Source organism: Lissotriton helveticus, chromosome 8, assembly GCF_964261635.1.
Source record: "Lissotriton helveticus chromosome 8, aLisHel1.1, whole genome shotgun sequence".
In the NCBI taxonomy this organism is placed as follows: domain Eukaryota; kingdom Metazoa; phylum Chordata; class Amphibia; order Caudata; family Salamandridae; genus Lissotriton; species Lissotriton helveticus.
Window position 1 is genome coordinate 1,592,925,572 of NC_136069.1, and position 23,314 is coordinate 1,592,948,885.

General features: G+C 49.7%; 1 protein-coding gene across 2 annotated transcripts in view; it reads left to right on the forward strand.

Annotated features, from left to right (window-relative positions):
• Nucleotides 1-22,895, forward strand: part of CLPB (ClpB family mitochondrial disaggregase) — a 1,099,187-nt gene extending 1,076,292 nt beyond the window's left edge. For both annotated transcript variants that reach the window (XM_078658618.1, XM_078658616.1), the window contains one exon: nucleotides 22,459-22,895. In XM_078658618.1, the coding sequence (XP_078514744.1) occupies nucleotides 22,459-22,704 (246 nt within the window). In that variant the 3' untranslated portion in view covers nucleotides 22,705-22,895. The remainder of the gene's footprint in view (nucleotides 1-22,458) is intronic.
• The last annotated feature ends 419 nt before the right edge of the window (nucleotides 22,896-23,314 follow it).

Sequence of the window (23,314 nt, forward strand, 5' to 3'; positions counted from 1 at the left end):
GCGAGAGGCGTTTCTCACGTCATGGCTGTGAGCACTGACTCTTTCCAGGGTGTATCTGGCTTCGGTGGCTGTGCTCTCCAGGCCTGGAGCGAGAGACATTTCTCACGTCATGGCTGTGAGCACGGACTCTTTCCAGGGTTTATCTGGCTTCGGTGGCTGTGCTCTCCAGGCCTGGTGCGAGAGGCGTTTCTCACGTCATGGCTGTGAGCACTGACTAAACCCATCTTTGGGGGGTTTCTTGACAGGTGTTAGTTAGCTGGGAGTCATTTCCCAGCAGTCTCTATTGGGTGGCTTTTCTTGTGCCACAATTGCATTTGAACAAATCACTTAAGTGTTAACAATCTGGCAAAACTAGAAAATGGACTTTTAAAAGTTTTCTCTAGAGATGTTTATGCACACCTTTTATGCACACGGTTGTCATAAAATTGTGATTTAGATTCGCATTGGTCACACTACACAATGTCCCAACTGTTTGTTATGTGATAATTCGTGTACTCACCTCTATTTCCTCAAAGCTGTGTTGAGAATAAAGTCTGTGATGCTGTCCGAAGGTGATTTCAGAATTCCTTAATAATCCGAAGTTGTAGCTGCCATGATTTTTCATCGAGTCCATTTAAGTTGGAGTAGCAATTTATTGCAAGAAGGCATTGGGAGAGATGGGAAAAGAGATTGGCCGTATTCCTTGTCCGACGTACTAGGTTCAATCTCGAGAAATGCATTTGCATCTATTTACCTAGGGAACGGTTTCGTATTCAGCTGCCCTTTTGATGACAATGCCAGTTACTGACATCTGACAACGTGGTCGTTAGTTCAGCCTTCACAACGCACTGTCAGCTCCATTCAGGCCAGGGCAAAGAGTTTAGTTGACGTTCAGCCAGACTATTTCCAGCGATTTTTTCTGCATTGACTTGGCATCCTCAAACTCGGCTCCTAAATTCTAAGGCATTACTCTGGAGTTAGTCTTCAGATGAGGAATTTGTGGGAAGAAACATCCATCAGCACTGTCAAGCATATTCCGTAATTTCTATGTTAATTAACACAAAGGTTAACTCAAGCAAACCCTATCATGTTTAAAAAAAAAAAGTTGAGTTATAAACTCAAAGTATTAAAAGTTAAAGTAGAGTCACACAATGCCTCAATGAGCTACTGAACCTAGGAGAAAGAGATGAGGTGTAGAAACTGCATGGGTGAAAATTAACTGAAACGCTGTGCCTCGTAACAAGGGGCGGTGAAAGTGGAAAGCATATCTCACTTAAGGGTAGAGGTAACATTGAGACACGGATTACCTACCTCGGAGCTGCCTTTCTGAGACTGGAAAACTATCCTCCTCCTTCCTTCAACAAAGGAGACAGAGCAAGGACTTGCTGCAAGGTTTTCTGTTCTGTTACCTTCAATGAATATGATCAGCGAGGGGAGGAAGAAGGGAGTGAAGCCCATGATCTAAAAAGAAGATTTGGAAGTGGTAACCCCAGAAAAATAAAATGTACAAGCATTGGCTAAGCCAATAGGTCTTGCCTATGTGAGAGCTATTGGCATTGCTAATGTCTTTTAGCCATGTTGTACAGCAGCATGGCTGGAAAGTTAGTGGTGTGGCACAGAGTGAATCTGAGTGGCGTATACCAGCATAGACTAGAGTGGCGTAAGATATAATAGAGTGGTGTGGATTAGAGTGACAGAGTGAAACGGTGTGGCGTACAGTGGAGTGGCGCTATGGAGTGGTGTTGAGTGGAGTGGCTTTTAGTGGTGTAACGTGGAGTAGTGACACAGAGTAGATTGGTATATGGTGGAGTGGAGTAGAGTAAAGTGGCATACTTGGCATTGGGTGGGGTAGAGGAGAGTGGAGTGGCATAGACTAGAGGACAATGGAGAGGTGTAGAGTGGCATACAATGGTCTGGAGCAGAGTGGAACAGAGTGGCCTGGAGTGGAGTGGCTCAGAGTAGAGTGGCAGTATACTGAGTGGATTGGCGTAGAGTGGATTGATGTAGAGTACAGTGGAGTGGCGCTATGGAGTGGTGTTGAGTGGAGTGGCTTTTAGTGGTGTAACGTGGAGTAGTGACGCAGAGTAGATTGGTATATGGTGGAGTGGAGTAGAGTAAAGTGGCATACTTGGCATTGGGTGGGGTAGAGGAGAGTGGAGTGGCATAGAGTAGAGTGCGGTAGAGGACAATGGAGAGGTGTAGAGTGGCATACAATGGTCTGGAGCAGAGTGGAACGGAGTGGCCTGGAGTGGAATGGCTCTGAGTAGAGTGGCAGTATACTGAGTGGATTGGCGTAGAGTGGATTGATGTAGAGTACAGTGGGTGGACTAGAGGGGCATATAGTGTAGTGGTGCAGAATAGTATTGAGTAGAGTGTCAAAGAGTGGTGTGGAGTAGAGTAGAGTAGTGTGCTGTGGTGTAAAGTAGCACAACTATGGGTGTAAGTAACTAAAGTGTCAATAGAGATGGCAGCTATGAAAGCTGTGATGAAATGGGGTCCAATATGTGGTATGCTTGTGCGACCTTACCGTGTAATACACTTACCAGCCGCTTTGGGTCCAGTAGGTTTCGTCTGTAAAACATTCAGCTCAACCCTGGGTAGCTGTGGCACTGAGCATATAGACCTACTCAGAGGTACAAATGTTAAATATTTGACCAGCACCAAACACATTGAAGAAGAAATAGACACAATACTCAAGAAATCCAACAACAATTTATAAAAATAGACAGTATTTTTATAAGAATTTACACACCAGAACGAAAAAGATTCACGGGGGGTTCCAGAGATACAGATTTTGCAAGCAATAATAAATCAAAACAATTTCACTCATCAGTGAACAAACATTAGCAAAGTCAACAAACAGGCCACTTAGAAAACTTTTCAAAGAAAACTAAGGTCATTGTCAATGTGGTGGTCCACTGCGATGGTGACCTGGAGTGTCAAATATCAGAGCGTGAGGAGGCAATGGTGCTCATGGAGGCAGTTACTGCATCTATTTTGGACGACAGTGGAGTCGATGTGGTAGAGGAGACCCCGGCAACAGAGGAGTCCTACTGCTACTGTGCAGAGTGCGGACTGTTGTGGGAAACCTCCCTGGGGATAGCGGCTGGATTCATCTTGTTGATGCAGCCATGGAGATGGTGGGTCCGGGTTAGGCCCCCAGGCATGCAGCCTACTTTCCAGAGCTGTGCATTATGTAGGTACTGTGCCAGTGCTTTAGTATGAGAAGTGGATGTAGAATATATGGGCAGAGCTACTCCCCCCACTGTGGTCTTGATAGTTGATATTTGGAGTGTGCGATTTGAGTGTTTGTGTGATAAGAGTTGCATGATTGTGCATGGGTGAGTGTTGTGTGCATGTTTAGGTGTGGATGTGTCAGTGTATCGCTTGGGAGCTGCTACGACTGTGGCTGGCACCGGGCGGGCACCCCCTCGATACATATTACATTTGTGAGTTGCAGGGGTTAGTTGAGGTGGTTGGTGTTTTGTTTTTCATTTTTTATGTAACATGGTTGGGTGTGTGAGGAACTGCTAATGGAGAGGGTCTGGGGGACTGATGTTTGGGGAGGCATGAAATGTTTTTCTGTATTCACTCGGTGGGAGGTAATGATTTGTTTCAGTTGGGATCTGACGACAGTGAGGTGAAACGCTTGTGGTGGCCGGTGGGAGTGGGAGGTAGAGGGGCTGAGGCAGAATGGTAGCCCACGTTAAGTTGATAACATGGAATGTCCGTGGGTCAACTCAGGTATAGGGTACAGATGTATCTGCGCAGACAGGATGTGCATATTAAACTGCTGCAGGTGATGCACTTAATGGCAAGTGACGTACAAAATGGAGGGGACAGTTGTATTCTGCCACTTATTCCAACTATGCTCGAGGGTTTGTGACCTGGGGACCCCACAGGTTCCCATTCGGGTTTGTGGCTTTAAGGCAGACATTGAGGGGAGGTACCTCTTATTGCATGGTCTCCTGGACGTCATGGAAGTGTGCCTGTTGAATGTCTATGTAGCGAATTTTGCTGGTAGTGGTTTCTGTCTGGAGTTGGAAAGGGAACTGCTTCCTTATGTCGGAATTCCAATGTTGTGGGTGGGGGATTTCAACTGTATGTTAGATGGGCAGTTAGATCGGCATCCGCCGAGCCCTCGCACTAAACCGCATATGCCCGCATCCCTGTGTGATGTGATGGAACACTTACAGTGCACAGTTATCTGGCATGAATACATAGCATGGGAATTCACATGCTATGTACAGACGCATGAGACATATAGTCGTCTCAACAGGTTTTTGGTGTCAGTCAACGTGGCAGTTGCCATACTGAAGGTGCATATTTTGGGTAGATTCCTAGCAGACCATGAACCGCTGTTGCTGGATTTGGCATAGGTGGCATTAGGCTGCAAGTCCCTTATGGCATCTCCACCCGGAGACATTGGGTGACAAAGTGTTTCGGGGAAAAATCTGTGAGGTGACTACCAGCTGCTTCGAGATTAATTAGTTGTCAACGGTGTGGAGGGGGTTGGAGTGGGACACCCTGAAGTTAGTGAGGCTCGGGCATTGTATGTCCCACGTTTGCGGTATGAGATTCTGCCTTAAGATGGATCTGACAGAGGAAAAATGTTTCCTCTATTTTTTTTCCTCTGTGTGCGGCACTGTAAGGTCTCTGTGCGCTGCAGCCAAGACTATGTGCACCAAGAACCCGACCATGCCTGCGAGTGCAGCAACAAATATCAGTGCAAATACCACTCCAAACGTTAGCGTAAAAAGTGAAAAGAAAATGCATTTCCACACATGCAGCACCATGTGAGGGGGTCTTAAGACAGGTTTGCAATTTGGATACACATGCTTTGACATGAATTGGTTACACAGGCAAGTACCTGAAAAAAATCCTAGACATCACACCTAACACTCTCTTAAACATAACCAATGCTCACTCTTAAGTTCAACTTATATCCGCATGAATGTAAACCAATGCAGACTCTTAAGTTCACCTTCTATCCCATAGATGGTGTGATGTCGGTCCATACAATATCTGTTTTCCCCAAAAATTGTTTATATGAGTACAGGGCGTGAGAGTAACATGTTTTCACATATATTTTTCAGATTAATACTCCAGGTTGTAGAGAACAGTTGATTTATCTGGAGGGTCCTGATGAAGGTGGTCTTCATTGCTGTTTCTTGCCACCGAACCGCGTTGGCCAAATCCTTGTAAAACCTTACCCATTGGGGTTCATGTCAGACAACAGATAAAGAAATTAGACTGTCTTGTGATTTTGAGTAAATTAAGTTGTGCATGGGGATGAGTGTGAATGAATGGCTGTGATTAGGGTGTTCTCTACCTGGAATATGAGTTATTAATATGTTGTAATTGCAGAATTGTGTTTAGTAATATGTATTCAGATGAAAACAAATGATTTTTGAAATGAGAAAATGATCTTTTTTATGATGTTGCAATAGGAAAAAAAGAAATCAAATGAAAGAAAAAATAATTTAAATAAAAAATAAATGCAAAAAAGGGAGAACATTGTGACGTGTTGTTGCCCTGAAAGTCAGAGGTTGTACCCTGAGAGAATAGTTTAAAGGTCACGAGGGAGTTTTTCTCATTATTGTATTTGCTGGTTCTTTCCCCTCTTCTCCCTGACCTAAAAGTGAACCCTAGAGAGGGTCCCCTAAAATAGCTAGGAGGTAGTGACCACCTCCAACACGGATTCCCTCAATACCACCCTTTACCAGTGCCCCTCAAGTCTTCACAACCACTCTCTTTCAGATGCATTTAATTTGTTATATAGTGCCACTCATACCAGTGTAGGGTGTCAAAGCACTTTGCATCACACACACAAACTATCAATTATACGTGTGTAAATCAGCGTATAGGAAATGTTACATAAGCCAGAGATATACAAGGTATAGGAGTGACATGTCATCCATACTAGTAGGCAGTATAGTTTATGAGTGCTTGGTCTAGAGAAGCACAAACTCAGAATTGAAAACGGAACACCATAGTTGGGGATTGTCTTTAATAATAAGTCGATTGCTACCCAAATTAATCTTTTTGCAACATTAATCTATGCTCTAATCTATGCTTTGCAATGTGCCTGCAGTTCTTTGATGCTAGTTAATAGCTCTCTGTTCTATATTAGGATTTTAATTTATGAACTGCTAGTAACAAAAGAATTTCTCTTAGAAAAGCAGAAACCCACTAACCTATTTACATTATATGTACTTTGTGATCTACATGGTACACGTTCTTTGCAGCAGGTATGTAAACCCTCTGCGTTATTTTATGATCGGGAAAAACCTCAGCTAGACAAAACTCCGATCTCTCTCCAGGAAGATCATTAATCACCAAAGTTATTACTGTTGCCTTGATATTGCTGGCGGCAAGGAATGCGGCATTCAGTGCTTTTAAAACCAAAAATAAACATGCAGAAACTTCCTCAATACAAACTAAGATTTATTAATCTCTTGCAGGGCTGCTCTGTGGTGAGAAACTTCCACAGCAAACCAACAACTCACATGCAAAGAGGTCTGATTGAGATGAGCGATAGAAGTGATCTTGAATGCCAAATAACACCGCCATCTTAAAGCATGACGTGCGCTATCTGAAAGAAACAGTTAGTTATAGATTCCTTACCTTAGAATATCCCCCCAGGTGTCAGACTGGATCCGGAAAGTTTTTTAGTCAGCAGTACCCGTGCGCGTCGGTAGGTGGCGTCGTTCGACTCCCCGTCCGTCGACGGCATCGTGGTCACTGGGATGACGTTGCAGAGGTTACTTAGACGCGGCCCTCGCGCACTGACTTAAGTTCTTTCTTTTTCCGCGCCAGCGAGCGGTAGCCCAGTAACTTTTTGACTGAGTCTTTGCGACTTTTGTCAACTTCTTTTCGAGTCGATCATAGACTCCTGGTGCACGAGGGATGCCCGGTTTCAAGGCCTGGGGTTCCTGTTCCCAACTGATGTCGGTAACGGATCCGCACCGCGTGTTCCTATACTGCTTGGAGCGCGACCACGACCTCAAGTCGTGCTCTGACTGTGGGTCCATGGCCCGAAATCTTTGTGGAAGTGGTCCCGAAAGCTCCTCGAGGCCCGCTAGTCGGCTCCACGTCATCTGAGGTCCCGGTCGCGTGGGAGATCACGGTACTGATCGCGGAGCCACCATTACTCCTTGTCGAAGTCTTCACACTCTGGGTCGGGTAAGTCGAAGCATAAGAAGAAGTCGAAGAAGCAGCGTCGCTCTTCGTCAACCCCTTGTCCGTCGGCTGACGTGACGAAAGGTGCGGGTGGTGCCATTCCAGCAGCTCCACATTCGGAGCCTTCAGGGTCAACTTCGGCCTTCCCGGGACCGGGCGCGACTCCTGTCCAGCTTCGTCAATTTTACGAAGCGATGCATGCCATCTTTGGGTACCCCGACTCTGCCGGTGCGCCTTTGGGCCCCGCGTACTCGGTTGGGGTCCCTAGGCCTTCGATGCTGGCGGCTCTGGCACCGCAGGTCCCCCTTGGATCCAGGCTTGGGTCCGGATCAGCGCTGGCCGACCTTGTGACACCTCCACCGGCACCACGTCCGACGCCGGCTGGACCTCCAACCGACGTCGACCCCGGCTTCCACCGCGATGCGGCTAAGGAGCCGGACCAGCGTCGATGGGTACTTTTGTGCCTGCATTCCACCCTGGCCATTTTCAGCCAGTTTGGCAGCCAGAGGAGGGTGAGGAAGACTGGGAGGGGTCTGAAGACCCTTTAACTGCCCAGCTAGAGTATGAGCCGGACTGGAGAGAGGAACTGGGGGATGCCAGTGGCCTGGATACCGCCCCAGACCTAGGCTTGTTGTATCCTCCTACCGTGGCTACAGAGGAGGGAGCGTCGTTCGCAATAGTGTTGCGTAGGGCGGGCAAGGCTCTCCACCTTCCTACAGTGGTAGTCAGGACTAACCTCCTGACAGAGGCGCTTCAGGCGGCAGCGAGCTCTTCGGAGCCCTTGCTGCCATTCAATGAAGCCCTTATGGACATTCTATTGGGCACCTGGTCCAGGTCCAACACAGTGGCTCCTGTGGATTGGATGGTTGCCCGATGCCACCATCCGGCCCCGGGCGACCCCACTTTCCTCTCCCAATACCCTACTCCTGAGAGCTTGGTGGTCCAAGCCTCTATGTCCAAGGGCGCCTTCTCTACAGCTCCACCTGATAGGGAATCCAACAAGCTGGATCAACTTGGGAGGAAGATGTTTTCTTCCTCCAGCTTGGGACTGCGATCGGTAAACCCTGCATGTCTATTGGCCCGTTATTCCCACTCTGTGTGGGATACGGTAGCGCAAGTGCTGCCTCAGTGCCCGGAGGAGGCCAAGGGCCTTGCTCTCCCGTGCTGACGCCGAGGGGAGAAATGCAGCAAAGTTTACCATCCGTTGTGGGCTGGATACCGCTGACGCACTGGGCAGAACGATTGCCACTTCTGTAGCCCTTCGGCGCTACGCCTGGGTGCATTCAACTGGATTATCCGGGGATGTCCAATCCACACTTATGGATATCCCCTTTGATGGCCATCGCCTTTTCGGCGACAAGGCAGACAACGCGCTGGAGAGCTTTAAGGACTCGAGCTACGCCCAGGTCCCTGGGCCTGTCCACCACCCGTCCTGCGCAGTCTGCCTTTCGCCCCTTTTGAGCTACAGAAGGGGTTCCCCACTACGTCCTGCCCGGAGCCACAGGCTGATGCAGGCTGTTCAGCCCCAGCGTGGCCGGGGATGTGGAAACCACCGGCATGGTTCTGGGGGCCAGCAAGCGCCCCAGTCCACCTCTGCCCCATCTGCATCAGCCTCCAAACCCTCCTAGTCCGACCTTCCGGGGGCACCAAACGCCAGTGGGCGGCAGGATCCGCCATCATCTCCCCCACTGGCGCACCATAACGTCGGACAGGTGAGTTCTGCAGATAGTCCGAAGGGGCTACTCTGTCTCCTTCAAGACTAACCCTCCCTCCATGCCACCTCAGGACGCATGTGGAGGATCACCTGGCCCTTCTCTAACAGGAAGTTTCGGCCCTCTTGGCCAAGGGGCCATCTAGCACGTTCTTGCCCCAGAAGTAGGTCGTGGTTGTTATTCCCACTACTTTCTGGTGCCCAAGAAGAACAAAGGCCTACGTACTATCTTGGATCTCAAGAACGTCAACCGCTTCCTCCCGAAGGAGAAGTTAAAAATGTTGATGCTCGCTCAGGTTTTGTCTGCCCTCGACCCTGGAGACTGGTTGGAAGCGTTGGACTTGCAGGATGCTTGTATGTATGTATGTATGTAGTTGAGCTTATATAGCGCACAGCTACCCGCAGTGGGTTTCCCGGCGCTTGCTTAGGGAACCCTTCCTGATATTCCCCTGTGAGATAGCAGGGTATCCACAAGGTGAAAGTCAGGCATCCCGCCGCGAGGGGCCATTGTGGAGATTAAGCAAGCTGTTGCCCAGAGTCGCAGAGTGTGAACCCGTGAGTCGAGGAGGCACCGGGGGGAGAATTATCGAGTCCGTGGAATTTTTAGCCCAAGACCCGCCGGGGCGGGGAATTGAACCCTGGTCCAGGACCGATCTCAGATTCCGGGTCTGCCGCCACTAACCCCTGAGCCACACTTCTCCACTTCTCCGCGCTTATTTCCACATCCCCGTCCTTCCGGCCCAACGGCGTTACCTACGGTTCACGGTAGGCCACACGCACTTTCAGTTTACAGTGCTCCCCTTTGGCCTTGCCGGCGCCCCTCGGGATGATCACAAAAGTGATGGCGGTGGTCGCAGCTCATCTGCGCAGATCAGGGGTTCCAGTCTTCCCCTATCTCGACGACTGGCGTGCTCGTCCCAGGCAGTCGTCTCCCACCTCCAGACTACGGCTGACCTCTTGCTTTTGCTGGGTTTTCTCCATCAATGTGCCGAAGTCGCACCTGATTCCCTCTCAGAAGCTCCTTTTCATCGGAGCGGTTCTGGACACGACACAATTTCGGGTTAATCCTCCCGTACAGCGAATCAGGGATATTCGGGCTATGATTCCGATCTTTCAGCCTCTGTCCCTGGTTTCGGTCAGGATGACCCTGAGGCTGCTGGGCCTCATGGTCTCCTGAATCCTGCTGGTCGATCATGCCAGTTGGCATATGCGGGCTCTGCAGTGGGACCTGAAGTTCCAGAAGGCGCAGCATCAGGGGAATCTGTCTGATTGCGTCCAGATCTCGGATGGCACTGCACAACAATTGCAGTGGTGGCTCACAAACCAGGATTGGGTCAACGGAAGATCCCTCTCCCTTCCCCAACCAGATCAGACAGTGGTGACAGATGCATCACTTCTGGGATGGGGCGGCAACATGGGAGAGGCGGAGATCAGAGTCTTCTGGTCTCCGCCGGAGTCCAAGCTCCACATCAACCTTCTGGAGCTTCGGGCGATCCGTCTTGCACTGAATGTCAGGTACGCTCCACAGGATCCGGATGTCGAATATAAGGCCCACCTCCAAACGTCACAAACACTCTGATAAACTTGTCAACAGAGGATTTGAGCCATTAGGCGAGGGGAAAAGTAAAATAATAAACAGGGAAGGGAAGGAAGGGAACAGCTGGGAAAGGGATGTACCTGAAACGACAGAACATACAGGGGTAAGACCACCATTCGTGCAACACCGTAATAACTAAAGCACTTTGTAGTAGACTAAATACCTGTGGGGAAAAAGGCAGGACTTTTCTATAGGTTTTCTCTGTTCCCCCTTTAGATCGACAAGCTTGAGACCTATAGGGAACATACATAGGTTAACATCAATCTGATATCAACTACTGACACACACATGAACCAGGCAGGCTACCTCCTCTCATACCTGAAACATAGTCTAAGCCTGCACAATAAGGGATTCCGGGTGGGAGTTACCACCATGAAAGAATAACAGGACTGAGAGGGAACAATGTAGCAGTAAAAGTGCAAACATCCAGGACACGGTAATGCGTGGGAAGCAAGAACCACTGCACTCCGCTCCGTCGGGAAAAGTACTCCCAAAACACAAGGCAGTCCTCAGGTACCAAACAAAGGAAGAGATCAACGTAAAAAATGATTGAAGGTTGTTGAAAAGTTAACATACAGGCTACGCCAGAACAACACAACCTTCTTAGACGTGCCTATGATTCTCACGGCAACGCGTAGCTGCGACCGCCACCGCGCTCCACGAGTAAATAGAAACCAAAGGTCCAATACAAAGAACAACCACAAGCGCTTGTTCTGGCTACGCGGAGCTGCGACCGCCACCGTGCACCACCTACTCTCGGTAGTCGAGAAACAAGTGTGGCCACAATAATGAACAAAGAGAAGAAGAAGACACGGCAGCGTGTGGCGCCTTACCACTCCGCTCCGCTCTTCTGCGAAATCCAAAACAAAGTTCAAGGCGCGGCAGTTCCTTCACTGCGCGCTTCAGGAAACGGCAACGCGTGGGAGCACCACAGCGCTCCGCTCAATGACGGAATAACGAGAGGCGAGGGGCCGCTCCTACCTGAAAGCAGAATACACCACTGCAGCCGTCCAAAACGGGCCCCAAGCAAAGCAGCAAGACGCGACCTCCCTTCTCCGGCTCGAGATCAGGAAACAGGATAACACGCAACAGGAAGCGTGTCACACAGACTGAAGTAGCCTCAGCCGAGGCCTCTGGGAAATGTAGTCTTTCCTACATAGAAAATGAAAGCAGTCTTTTCTACCGCACAGCGCTGTAATGCAGGCGCTTAGACGGGCTCTGACACTGAAGGCATTCCTTCCCTCTGTCCGGGGAAGAGTAGTGCAGGTGTTCACAGACAACACCACTGCCATGTGGTACTGCAACAAACAAGGCGGGGTGGGGTCGTGGCCCTATGTCAGGATGCCCTGCGCCTCAGGACATGGCTTGAACATCAGGGCATATCCCTGGTGGTTCAACACCTGGCAGGTTCACTGACCGCCAGGGTGGACGAACTCAGCCGCAGGTGCATGATGGACCACAAATGGTGTCTTAACTCAGAGGTGGTGCAAGGTCTCTTTCAACAGTTGGGAGATCCTTGGTTAGATCTATTCGCCACCGAAGAGAACGCGCAATGTCAGCAATTGTGCGCATTGGAATTTCCAAGGAGGCATTCGCTGGGCAACGCTTTTCCTTGCAGTCTTCTATATGCCTTAACGCCTATACCATTTCTGCCCAGAGTGCTGAAGAAGATTAAGCGCAACCGGGCCCAAGTCATTCTTGTGGCTCCGGATTGGGCACAAAGAGTCTGGTATCCTGAGCTGCTCGACATGGCCATCGGTCCTCCGATCTGACTGCCTCTTCGGGAGGATCTCCTGTCGCAGCAGCAGGGGACGGTCCTCCACCCCAACCTGTCCAGCCTCCACCTCCTTGCATGGAGATTGAGCGGCGGCAGCTGACGTCATTTGTCTTGCCTCCTGAAGTTTGTGATGTAATCTTGGCAGTCAGGCTCCCTTGAACAGAAACGGTATACACCTGCAGATGGAACAAATTTGTGGCATGGTGCACAGCAAAGGCTGTGGATCTCCTTTCTGCCCCTCTTTCTGACGTTTTCTTGTTGCTCCTTTCGTTGGCCCAGCAGGGCTCTGCTCTGGGCACTATCATGGGCTTTCTTTCGGCCATCTCTGCCTTTCTAAGGCTTCCTGATCAACCTTCTCTCTTCAAGTCCCTGGTTGTAAATCGTTTCTTAAAAGGCATCACTCATCTCTTTCCTCCTATTCCCTTTGTGATGCCTCAGTGGGATTTGAATTTGGTCTTGACTTATTTGATGTGCGCTCCCTTTGAGCCGCTTCACAACTGTCCCCTTCGACTCGTAAGACTGCATTCCTAGTCGCAATCACATCTGCTAGAAGAGTGAGTGAGCTCCAGGCTCTTTCGTCCAAGCCTCCTTTTCTGGCTGTACATCCGGACAAGGTTGTCCTAAGAACCTGTCCATCCTTTCTTCCCAATGTGGTCACTTCTTTTCACATCGGGCAAACCATCACTTTGCCCACCTTCTTTTCGCCTCTGCATCCTTCAAAAGAGGAAGAGAGGCTCCACCATCTGGCCCCAAAACGTGCGCTTTCCTTTTATCTGGATCGCACCAAACAGTTCCGGGTGGATGACCAGCTCTTTGTTGGATAAGTGGGCGCCAAGAAAGGTTGGGCCGTACACAAGCGGACCATTACTAGATGGGTCGTTTTGTTTGATAGAGCCTGATATTCTCTTGCTAAAAAGGAGCCTGCAGTGGGGCTATGCGCCCATTCCACAAGGGTGACAGCAGCCACTACTGCTTTGGGACAAGGAGTCCCTCTGAATGACATCTGTCAGAAAGCTACTTGGGCATCGTTGCACACATTTATGAGACATTACTGCCTGGACAGCCAAGTCCGGAGAGACGGCTTCTTTGGCCGTTTTGTTCTCTAGGACTTTCTGGTGTGATCTTGGTTCGCAGATCCACCTCCGTGGTTGGTGTTGCTGGGGTATCTATTCTAAGGTAAGGAATCTATAACTAACTGTTTCTTTCAGATGCACAAGTTACTTAGCTTTGGTAGCGAAATATCTGTAAGAAACATAGGTTAGTTATGGATTCCTTACCGCCCCACCCATCCTTCCCGTTCTGCGAACTGATTTCTAGGGTTAGGGACATCCTTTCAGGGCCCTAGTTTTTTGCACCAGTGGTCAGTGTCTTGCATGGCTCTGTGTTCCTTGTGCGGAAAGTTGTGTACAGAACTGAAGTCAGCGCGCAAGGGCGACGTTTAACTAACCTACGTGACGTCATCCCGGCGACCACGGCGCTGACGACGGAGGCAACCGACGCCACCTATTTACGCGCCGGGGTACTGCTGACGCCTGGGGGATATTCTAAGATAAGGAATCTTTAACTAACCTATGTTTCTTACAAATATATCGTTACCGAAGGTAAGTAACTTCTGCATTTGTTCTGTTGCCCATTTTTAGGCTGCCTCCAGGGTATCAAAGAACAAGCATTTGCAATGCAATAAGTCTCACATTTGCGAGAGTTTAAGCTATTGGCATTGTAAATGACAAAACCTTTTATTTATCTGTTTCCAAAATTAACACATTAATAAAAGGCACTGTCATTTACAATGCCAATAGCTCAAACTCTTGTACATTCAAGACCTATTTCATTTCAAAGAAGTGGCTGCCATTGTCCCAGGCTGCTTGGAAAGTGAAAACGGGCATGGCACTCAGAATGTTGCAGGTAAGCATGTCGCGCCTGCAGTAGGGGAAACTCATCCAAGAAAATAGTGCTTACAGACTAAATAAGACATACCGTGCAACAACAGAAGTAAAAGGGCCAGTCCTCATGGGAGGTTACAAATGAAGACGAGGCGGTACTAAGGAGGGACTAACAGGCTGTTAACGAATCAGCAGCTAGCATTCACAAAGGACAAAGACGCAAGCCAATGAAAAATATGGGCAGAGAGTGGGCAGAGCTTCCAGTCCATACTGGAATACAGCATGCCTCGCTGAGCAGCGCATGTGATGCCCTGGCTCAACCTAAACAGTTCTTGGAAGCATGAATCACCTTGAGCCATTCAGGAAACATATGCTTGTACTGTAGTTTCAGGGGACAAATGTATATGTATGGGGGGGTGGTAACATGAGTCGCAGCCAGAATCTGAGGCTTCCTCACGTCATTGATGGGACCCCCAATGGATGACCAGAGACCACCTTTAGGCAAGGCAAAAGCAGGTTCCTTCATCAGCAGTGCAGTCACTGGGCATCCCGCTGTCACCACACCAACAAGAAGGAAATTCGGGAGCAGAGGGAGTGCAGAAGAAATGGGCACCACACTTCCCCTAAATTTTTCTCCTGGCTCTACAGTCCAGGGTTGCCACCTCCCCCCCATGTGCCCGACAGCCACGTTGCAGGCGAGCTGTTAACCAGCAGTGTCTATCTGCTCTGACAGCTGTCTGGGTCAGCACCCACATCCTGCCCCTTATTTGGGTCAGTTTCAGTGCCAGCAAACCGGATGACGGAGGATAAGTGTCGTGGGGAGCTGAGAGCTCAGAGTTGGACAGTCACCATCTTGGCCATGCTCCCCCAAGCATAGTGAAATTTAAAAACATTTGGTAAACTTTAAATAATTAGTCAAAATAGTTTTGTTAAACATTAATATAAATTAGTTTTATATCTTTATTTTAAACATAGACCAAAAGAAATAAATGCTGCTGCAGTATTAACTTGATAGCTAATTAAATACTTAATTGATTTAACTATATTAAATTAAAAAATAATGTTAAAGATATATCTTTTTTTATCTGACCTAAAGTAAAATATTTATAATGTATTAAAAATGATTATGTTATGTATAGCATTAATGTAATTATTTTTTGGGGACTTTTTTCTGTAGTAGTTTTAGAGTTTGTAACTAGGATGGGTGCATGCCCCTCCCTAAACCTCTCCTTAGAGTTATGTACGCCCCTGTTTACGCCGGCGTAACGCTACCTAATAATTCGTTAAGTATTCTCAATTTTTCTGCCACTAACCTGTCCTACCCACATTTCCTACAAAACGTATATGTACATTTGCAAAGATTTTCGCAGTTGGGGTGGACATGGGTTTGGGAATAGCCTTTTGTATTAGCTGAGTAGTACTATAGCAGTACAACAGAATGCAGTGAATAGGCCCCTACATCTCTGTGAAGGAAAGTACCGCACATGTTGATAACGTATATCACAGCATTCACTCCTGCTGGTGGTGACGTTAATTAGTTAGGTGCTTCAAGAATCCCTTCCTCCAACGAGCATTGCAGTATCACATGGATCTAATGTAGTTAACTGAGGGGGAGGATAGGAACACATTGGTGGCCCGCTATTGTCGATCTCGAACGAGCCTTACCCTTGCACAATTCTACTTGCTGGTTCACTTGGCTGTTCCATGACCAGATGTACGAGTTACTTACCTTCTGTAACGATGTATCTGGTAGAGACGATTCTAGCCGCCGATTCCTTAACGTAGAATTATCCCCAGGCGTGAGACTGGATCCAGAAACTTTTTGCCACAGCATCCCTACGTGCCGGGGGGGACGGTATCACGCGACTCCGCCCAGGCGTCGTCCGCGTACGTGACATCAGCGAGGTCACATAAGTCCCACCCCGGCGCGCCTATGTCAGTTTTCTCACAATGTGGAGCCACCAGACAAACTGTGCGAAATGGGAACAGTCTGCGAATAGCAGAACATTGGAAAAAAGGGATGGTGAAGGAACTACATCACATGGGGCAGTGCCAGACACTGCCGTGCCCAAGGCAGGGAAAGTAAAAGAATAAAGAAAAAGTACAGTCATGAACCGCCACCCTACCACCACATAAACAGCCCCCCCCCTGAATAGGGAACACAGGCTGAAAGTCATAACAACCTGTAGAAGGATGGCAACTCAACCAAGAACAGTGAAGGGGAACCAGTTCCAAGACAAACGGGGAACGACAACCTCCCAAGGCAACGATAACCCAGGGTACAACAATCCCCCAAGGAAAAAAGGGGAAGACACAGCCAGGTAACCCCAACCCAAATGGTAGCAGAGAGCCAGGACCTTAGAACAAAGAGGTATGAGAGGAGGCAAGCCCCAATCCTGGGGCAACCTGGGCATGGGGGTATAGGAATACCCTAAGACCCATCCTCCAAGTGTGAAAGAGGAGAAAAGGAACAAGGCAATCAATCTGCCAAGGGGCAAGAATGCATCCACAAAAGAAACGGGGGGAACCCACAAGCAGAACACCGCCGACCCCAAGAGAGGTGTGGTGAAAAGAAAGAAGAAGAAGAAGATGCCTGTTCACTCTCAACAGAGGAACCAAGGGCCAGAGAGGCCAAAGCACCCCATGCTCCTACAAGGCAACAGAGCTTCCACCCAATGCCAAGCAAGGAGGAATAAAAGCCTAGAGGGCCCAAGGAAACGAGGGAAAAGAAGGTGAGCCCACCATAGACGGAAGGCAACAACCCAGACAGAGCAGCGCCAGCAGTAATAAGCCGCTGGAAGCAGGAGAAACAGCCCAGGGCCCCCGGGAGACCAGGCAGGCCACACCTGACAAGGCAGAACACAGAACCAGCCCAGCCTCCAAGACAGGAGCATGAAGGCAAGGAAATGCTCGGACACACCACAAGGGGTCCGCACATGGCCTAAAGAAGCATCTGCAACATACATAAACGCCATGGTGAACAGGGGCCCGAAAGCGACCTGAACACCCTAGCAGAGCGTAAGCTATATAACAGCTACCACTACCCCACATAGGGTACGTTAAGTCCCAAGAACTGGGAACCCTCTTAGGAAGAAACGTCTGCAGCAGAGGAAAAAACAAAAGAGCCTCGGGGAAAAAAACCTGCAGAAGGCTTGCAAGCAGCCCAAGAGAAAACAGAAGGCCTAATCTCAGGGCCAAGTCTGTGTAGACAACTCCAGCAAAAACACACACAAAGGCAACAAAAGGGGCCGTCCAGCATCCAACAGCGCCATAGTCCCAGGAAGGGGAATTCGAATGGCTATAAAACACACTCCACCGCAAGGGCAGCCAGCCCAAAAGATAATCCAGAACCAGCTCAACTCAGCAGTTACTGAGGAGGGGAAGGAGGAGGAGGAGGATAAGGCGGAGGAGGAGGATGGAGCCTGTCCATCACCACCCCCTTTTGTACCACTTTGTTCTCCATAAGTTGGCAGGGTATGCTCAGGCGTGAGTCCCTTGCTCACTTTGTCTCTGGATTCAAGCAAGCCGGGCTGAAGACGGCTGAAATGCCAGCAACCGGTCCTCGGAAGCTTGTTTCCGGTCCAGGGAAAGCATGGCTTGGCAGTTCGGGCTAGACTGTTCCCATGAGGCACAGGGTCAGACTGATTTGCATATGGCCATGTCTGAACTGGGGTGGCAGAGTAGACTAAAGAACGGTGATGGATTAAACCCAGATCTGTTGACTGGGTGTGAGTGTTTGATTGGTTCAGATGTTCCGTCCATCACCATCCCCTTTTGTACCACTTTGTTCGCCATAAGTTGGCAGGGTATGCTCAGACGTGAGTCCCTTGCTCACTTTGCCACTGGATTCAAGCAAGCTGGGCTGAACACGGCTGAAATGCCAGAAACCGGTCCTCGGAAGCTTGTTTCCGGTCCAGGGAAGGCATGGCTTGGCAGTTCGGGCTGGACTGTTCCCATGAGGCACAGGGTCAGACTGATTTGCGTATGGCCATGTCTGAACTGGGGAGGCAGAGTGGGCTAAAGAACGGTGATGGATTAAACCCAGATCTGTTGACTGGGTGTGAGTGTTTGATTGGATCAGATGCTCCGTCCATCACCACCCCCTTTTCTTCACCACCACCCCCTTTTGTACCACGAACTGTTGAATGGCAGAGTTAGCCGGGGCATGGAATAACAGGTTACCATCGAACGGAAGATCAATTAAGCTTTCCCGCACATTTTCAGGAAACACGCCGTCCCGAAGCCAAGCATGGCGACGGAGGGCGACTGAGGCAGCCATGGCCGGCCCAGCCCAGCTACTCGGAGATGTCCAGAGCGGAGAATAAACGCCGCTAGCTCCCGGCCATTCAACGCATGATGCCTCAAGTCCACCTGAAGAGACTCCTGGAAAGCTGCGGATCCTAAGGACTCAGCCGAGTCCCACAAACAAGAGGAGTCCCTAGCCAACACGATAAGGTGTTCAGGGAAACCTCGTTTAGAATGCGGTGTTTACACCGCAGTGCCTTTAGAACGCTGCCATTACATAGCAAGTCGTTACTACGACTTGCGCTGGATGGCACTGTTGGGCAAGGAATGTTGTAATTTTATATTCCAACACCTTCCCTACTGTTACGTGGACTGGTGTTGGAATATAAAATTATAAGATTCCAAAATCCGCGCCCTCCAACGCAAGTCGTTGTAACGACTTGCGTTGTAATGCCCGCGTTGTCAAGTACCGCGATCTTTTAGATCGCGTTGTACTGACATACATCCGGTGTTCAGGGCCCGCAGGGCAGCGCTGGTCGAGGCAAACATGTTGCGCCCCCAAGAGTCCAGCCAGCGGGCCTCCCGGGATGGTGGAGTCAACAGTGGCGGCAAGGAAGGAAAAGCAGTCCGCAAAAGTGGACTTGAGGCAGAGGGGTGGAGGGAACGACACGCCGGGTCACGCAGCACTGGGAGGTGCAGGTGCAAAAGGTGTTGGGGCACCGGATCCCCTGAGGCAGGTCGCTTCCAAGCCCCCATGAGGGAGGAAGGAAGCGAACCCGCAAAGGGAAGCAACAGCTCCCTTCCACCAGAGTCCTGGTGGAGAACATCCAAGAGATGGTCCGCTGGAAAATGAGCAACCGGGTCACCCATGCCGCAGGATACCCACAGCCGTGGGCACTGCGTGAGCGAAGGTCGCACCCACCTCCGTGGGGCCCCGCAGTGGAGAAAGCAGCTCCTCCGTGGGCGACGGCTGCAAACTAAGGCGGCCGTTCCCGAAGCCAATCGGGGCAGGCAATCGTCAGACCTGGAAGTCAGAAGGCACCGAAGAATGGGGAATCTGCCGCTCCTCCGGTGAACACCTCGGCCTCGGAAAAGGCTGTGAGCTGCCCTTCAATGACGCCGGTGAAAAAGACACCACATGGTGGTCTGTCTCCAGGGAGGATGACACCAGTAGGCAGCCAACCTCCGGAGAAGAGGGGGCCGTCTGAAGACGAATCCGCTGCACAACTTCTGTGTGGAGCCGTAGAGTCCGCCGCCTGAGGCAGGACGTCAACACCATCCGGTGCCGAGGGAGACGCCAGATAGGGCCCCTCCAAGTCACACTGCGCCGGGGACCGGAGTGGAGCCAGAGCCGAAGTGACCAAGGGGCGGCGCCGGAATGACGCCGACTCGACCTCCGCCGAGGCAGCCGCTGCATGGAGGAACGAGAGGGGCCGGGGGAGTGACACGAAGCCCTCGGCCCAGGATGTAATGGAGGTGTTCCGGCGACCCATGAGGCGGTGAGAGGTGCCTGTGTGGGGACAAGGGGTCCCGTCCCGCCCCACCTTGACCCAAAGCCGGATGAGGAGGGCCTACCGACCCCTGTGGCGCCGCCCGGATCAGGAGGTGCCGGCGCCGTGTCGGCGTCAGCTCAGCCATGGACAAGGCCACCGCCTGCCCAACGGGCCGAGCGGGGCTCAGGGATGCGACCCGAGCCCCGGAGACCTCCCTCGACACCACAGGGACTCCCGCTGGAGTTTGCTGCGAGGCAGAGGTGCCATGGTCCGAAGGTGGGACCCCAGAAGAGCCGCTCCCCAACAGCACCACATCCTCCAAGCCTGGATCCGAACCAGTCGGCGCCGGGGCCGGAGCCACCGGTGGCGCCGCAGAGGGCCCCGCGCAAGGCAAGGGATTTGCTGACGCCCCAGGAGGAGGAGACGCCAGCGAGGCCTGCAAAGCGCCCCGTATGTCTCCATCTGGACTCTCGATGCCCTCTCACTGGGAAACGGTGGACAGGAGGACGACACGTGGGGCCGCATCACCCGCGGAGAGTCCACGCCCCCTGCAGGCCGAACACCAGCCCCCGGGGACAAACTGCGACACTTACCCACCGGGTAGCGACACTCTCGCGACATCGGAGAGGGGCAAGGACGACAACGGCCGCTTCAGAAGCCGTCTGCAGAGGAAGATCGAGTGGAGGAAGCCGACCTTGAGATAAGCACTGAGAGTAGTTTCGGCTTCAACGGTTGGCACGCCTCACAATCAGTGGTGCCGTGATTTTCCCCCAAACACCACATACAATGAGGTGAGGGTCCGTCGCCGACATAAGATGCCCACACGACGTGCAAGTCTTGAAGCCCGAAGGCATTCGCACACCGTTCCACAAAAAATAATCACAACGATGAAGGAAAAAAGGGGCCTAAGACAGGCCCGAGCAAGACCAGATTTGCGTTCCAAGCGGAAAAGGAAAAAACTGCCCGGGTGTGACTTATGTGACCTCGCTGACGTCACGTACGCGGACGACACCTGGGCGGAGTCGCGTGATGCCATCCCCCTGGCAAAAGGTTTCCGGATCCTGTCTCACGCCTGGGGATAATTCTACGTTAAGGAATCTGCGGCTAGTAGTCTCTATCAGATCATATAACTACTCAAATACTAATGATCTTCCTTAACAATAAATAAGGCGTTTCATGAGCAGGTGGCCAGTCTGGAACTTAGTGCATTGTCAGTAGTGAGATGGAAATTCCAAAGGGATATCTCATGAGTCTCAAAGAGAACATTCTAATCATGAGGCAGAAGAGCACCCACCCGTCCCAATATTTCCAATAAAGTCAATAGTGTTTTATAAAAAGAATAAAGTAGGTGACCTGAAATGAGATGGTGTATTCTGCAGTTACCAATAACAGTGTTTTGCTACTCTTACATTTTACAGATCGCTGCACATTGATTTAGCACTTACAGAATGCACATGGGGCTCAATTTTTTCACGAGTACCATTCCAATTATGATAAAAATGTGTGCTGGACTTGGTAGGATATTATAAGTTGTGAATATTTGTATTGGGGTACATGTGAAGACTGACAAGTGGGACTTCAATTGTGAATACCATCATTTGTACATCCTTGGCTGGCATTACAATCTACTGACGTCTTTCTATGACTAGCACAAAAGATGGCTAGTCTGTGGAGCAACTCCTTACCTCTAGGCAGGGTTTTCAGGTTTATTCCTAGTGACAGTCCCATGAAGCAACACCATAGTTCTTTGGTAGAGTTCGTAGGTGGTTTAATCCTGATGGGTAGTCTGCCATGCATTTCTCAAGTAAAGCTATTGGGCATTCAGCTAAGGAATAGGGGAACAACTTGTTAACTCTTAGATAGAATCTAGTGTTTGCCTCTGTAACACCATCTTAGCTCAGGGCTAGAGTTCTTTGGTATGATCATACACCTGAGCAGGCCCTTAGTTGTAGTTGTCACAAGGGTTAAATTCTGAAACATCTCCTTAGCTCAGAGGGGAAATTCTTCGGCATATCTGCGAGGGATAGACTGTGGAGCAGCTCCTTCGCACGGAGGGAGTGTTCTTGAGTATAATTATGAGTATTTGTCTACGGAACTCTGCCACAGCCCTCCAGATGAGTTCATGGACATAATACTGAGGATTGTGCTAAGAAAGGAGCTCTTTGGGAAAAGAGTTTTTAGAAATATATACTTACGAGTGTTAGCATGTGAACCAACTCCAGAAGTAGCATTTTTGGGTATGGATTGAAATTTGGAGGGTTAGTGTGGAGGCAGCCCTTTAGCACTGGGTTCTAGGATGTGTTCCTGCCGATTAGCCCAGGGGGAAGATACTTAGCACTGGTGTAGTAATGTTCTTGGATCTGAACCTAACTTCTAACTGGGGGTTGGGTCCTGCGCTCTCAAAACCATTTTATCTCCTTCATGGCCTCCTTCTTCTGCTGTTCCTATTATTACTTCACCCTCTTAGTCACCCAGTGCTCTTTTCCCTCTGAAATGTCTAAAAGGTAATTTGCTGGGGCTATGCAAGGAAATAAATGTGCTGAACCATAGTTCGTTCACATAGCATTTACTTCCTTTTCTATCCACCTCAGGTTGATCGCCGTGTTGTCAACCAACTGGCTGCAGCCTATGAGCAGGACCTTCTGCCTCGGGGATGCACCCTGCGTATTGCTGTTGACGATTCAGACAAATATCTTCTCAAAGCCAAGGAGGGAGACAAGGAGCAAGAGATGAAGACACCCATGCTGAGGCTCGAAATTGTAGAGAAGAACAGCAAAATCAGGAAGCTGGACATCATGGTCCCACGCAATCCTGAGGAAATGAAGTTTGTTTTTTAAGCGTGCAAGGATCTTGCCAAAGCTTTATCCATCTGTCATTTGAAAGCAGATCATCGATATGGAGCATCATGGGGAAAACAGCGAATCCATCAGATTTATTTAGCATATGTTAAGTGACAGAGCAAGAAAACACCATATTCTCTGTTTTTGACGTTTGTTTTTATAAAATGAAAATCCTGATGGAGAAATGATTTCTTTTGGTTCTATTATTTCAAGCACGAGTCAAATGCTGTTTTCTGCTGGAGTTATTTCCTCTTAACGCTAAAGATTTGCATTGAGTTGAATTGCTGTCAAAATCTATATCAAAATGCCTATTTCTATTAATGCGCTAAGTTTTCAGAATCGTTATCCTTTAAAATATGAGCCCGCATTGGGAATGGGTGGAAGGAATCCCGCCATAGGCCATGTTCTTTTCATTTAATTTAGGATCCCTGGATGAGTGGTTCAAGTACACTGCGTATAATAAAGGAATTCAGGTGGGAAAGGAGCATCGGGACCAACTGTCAAAAATCTGTTCTGTTGCCAAAATAGATTAACAGTTCGGCCTTCAAATAAATAGCAGTTATTTTGATGTGCGTGGACAGTGTGGCCAGAACCATGGAGGAATTTT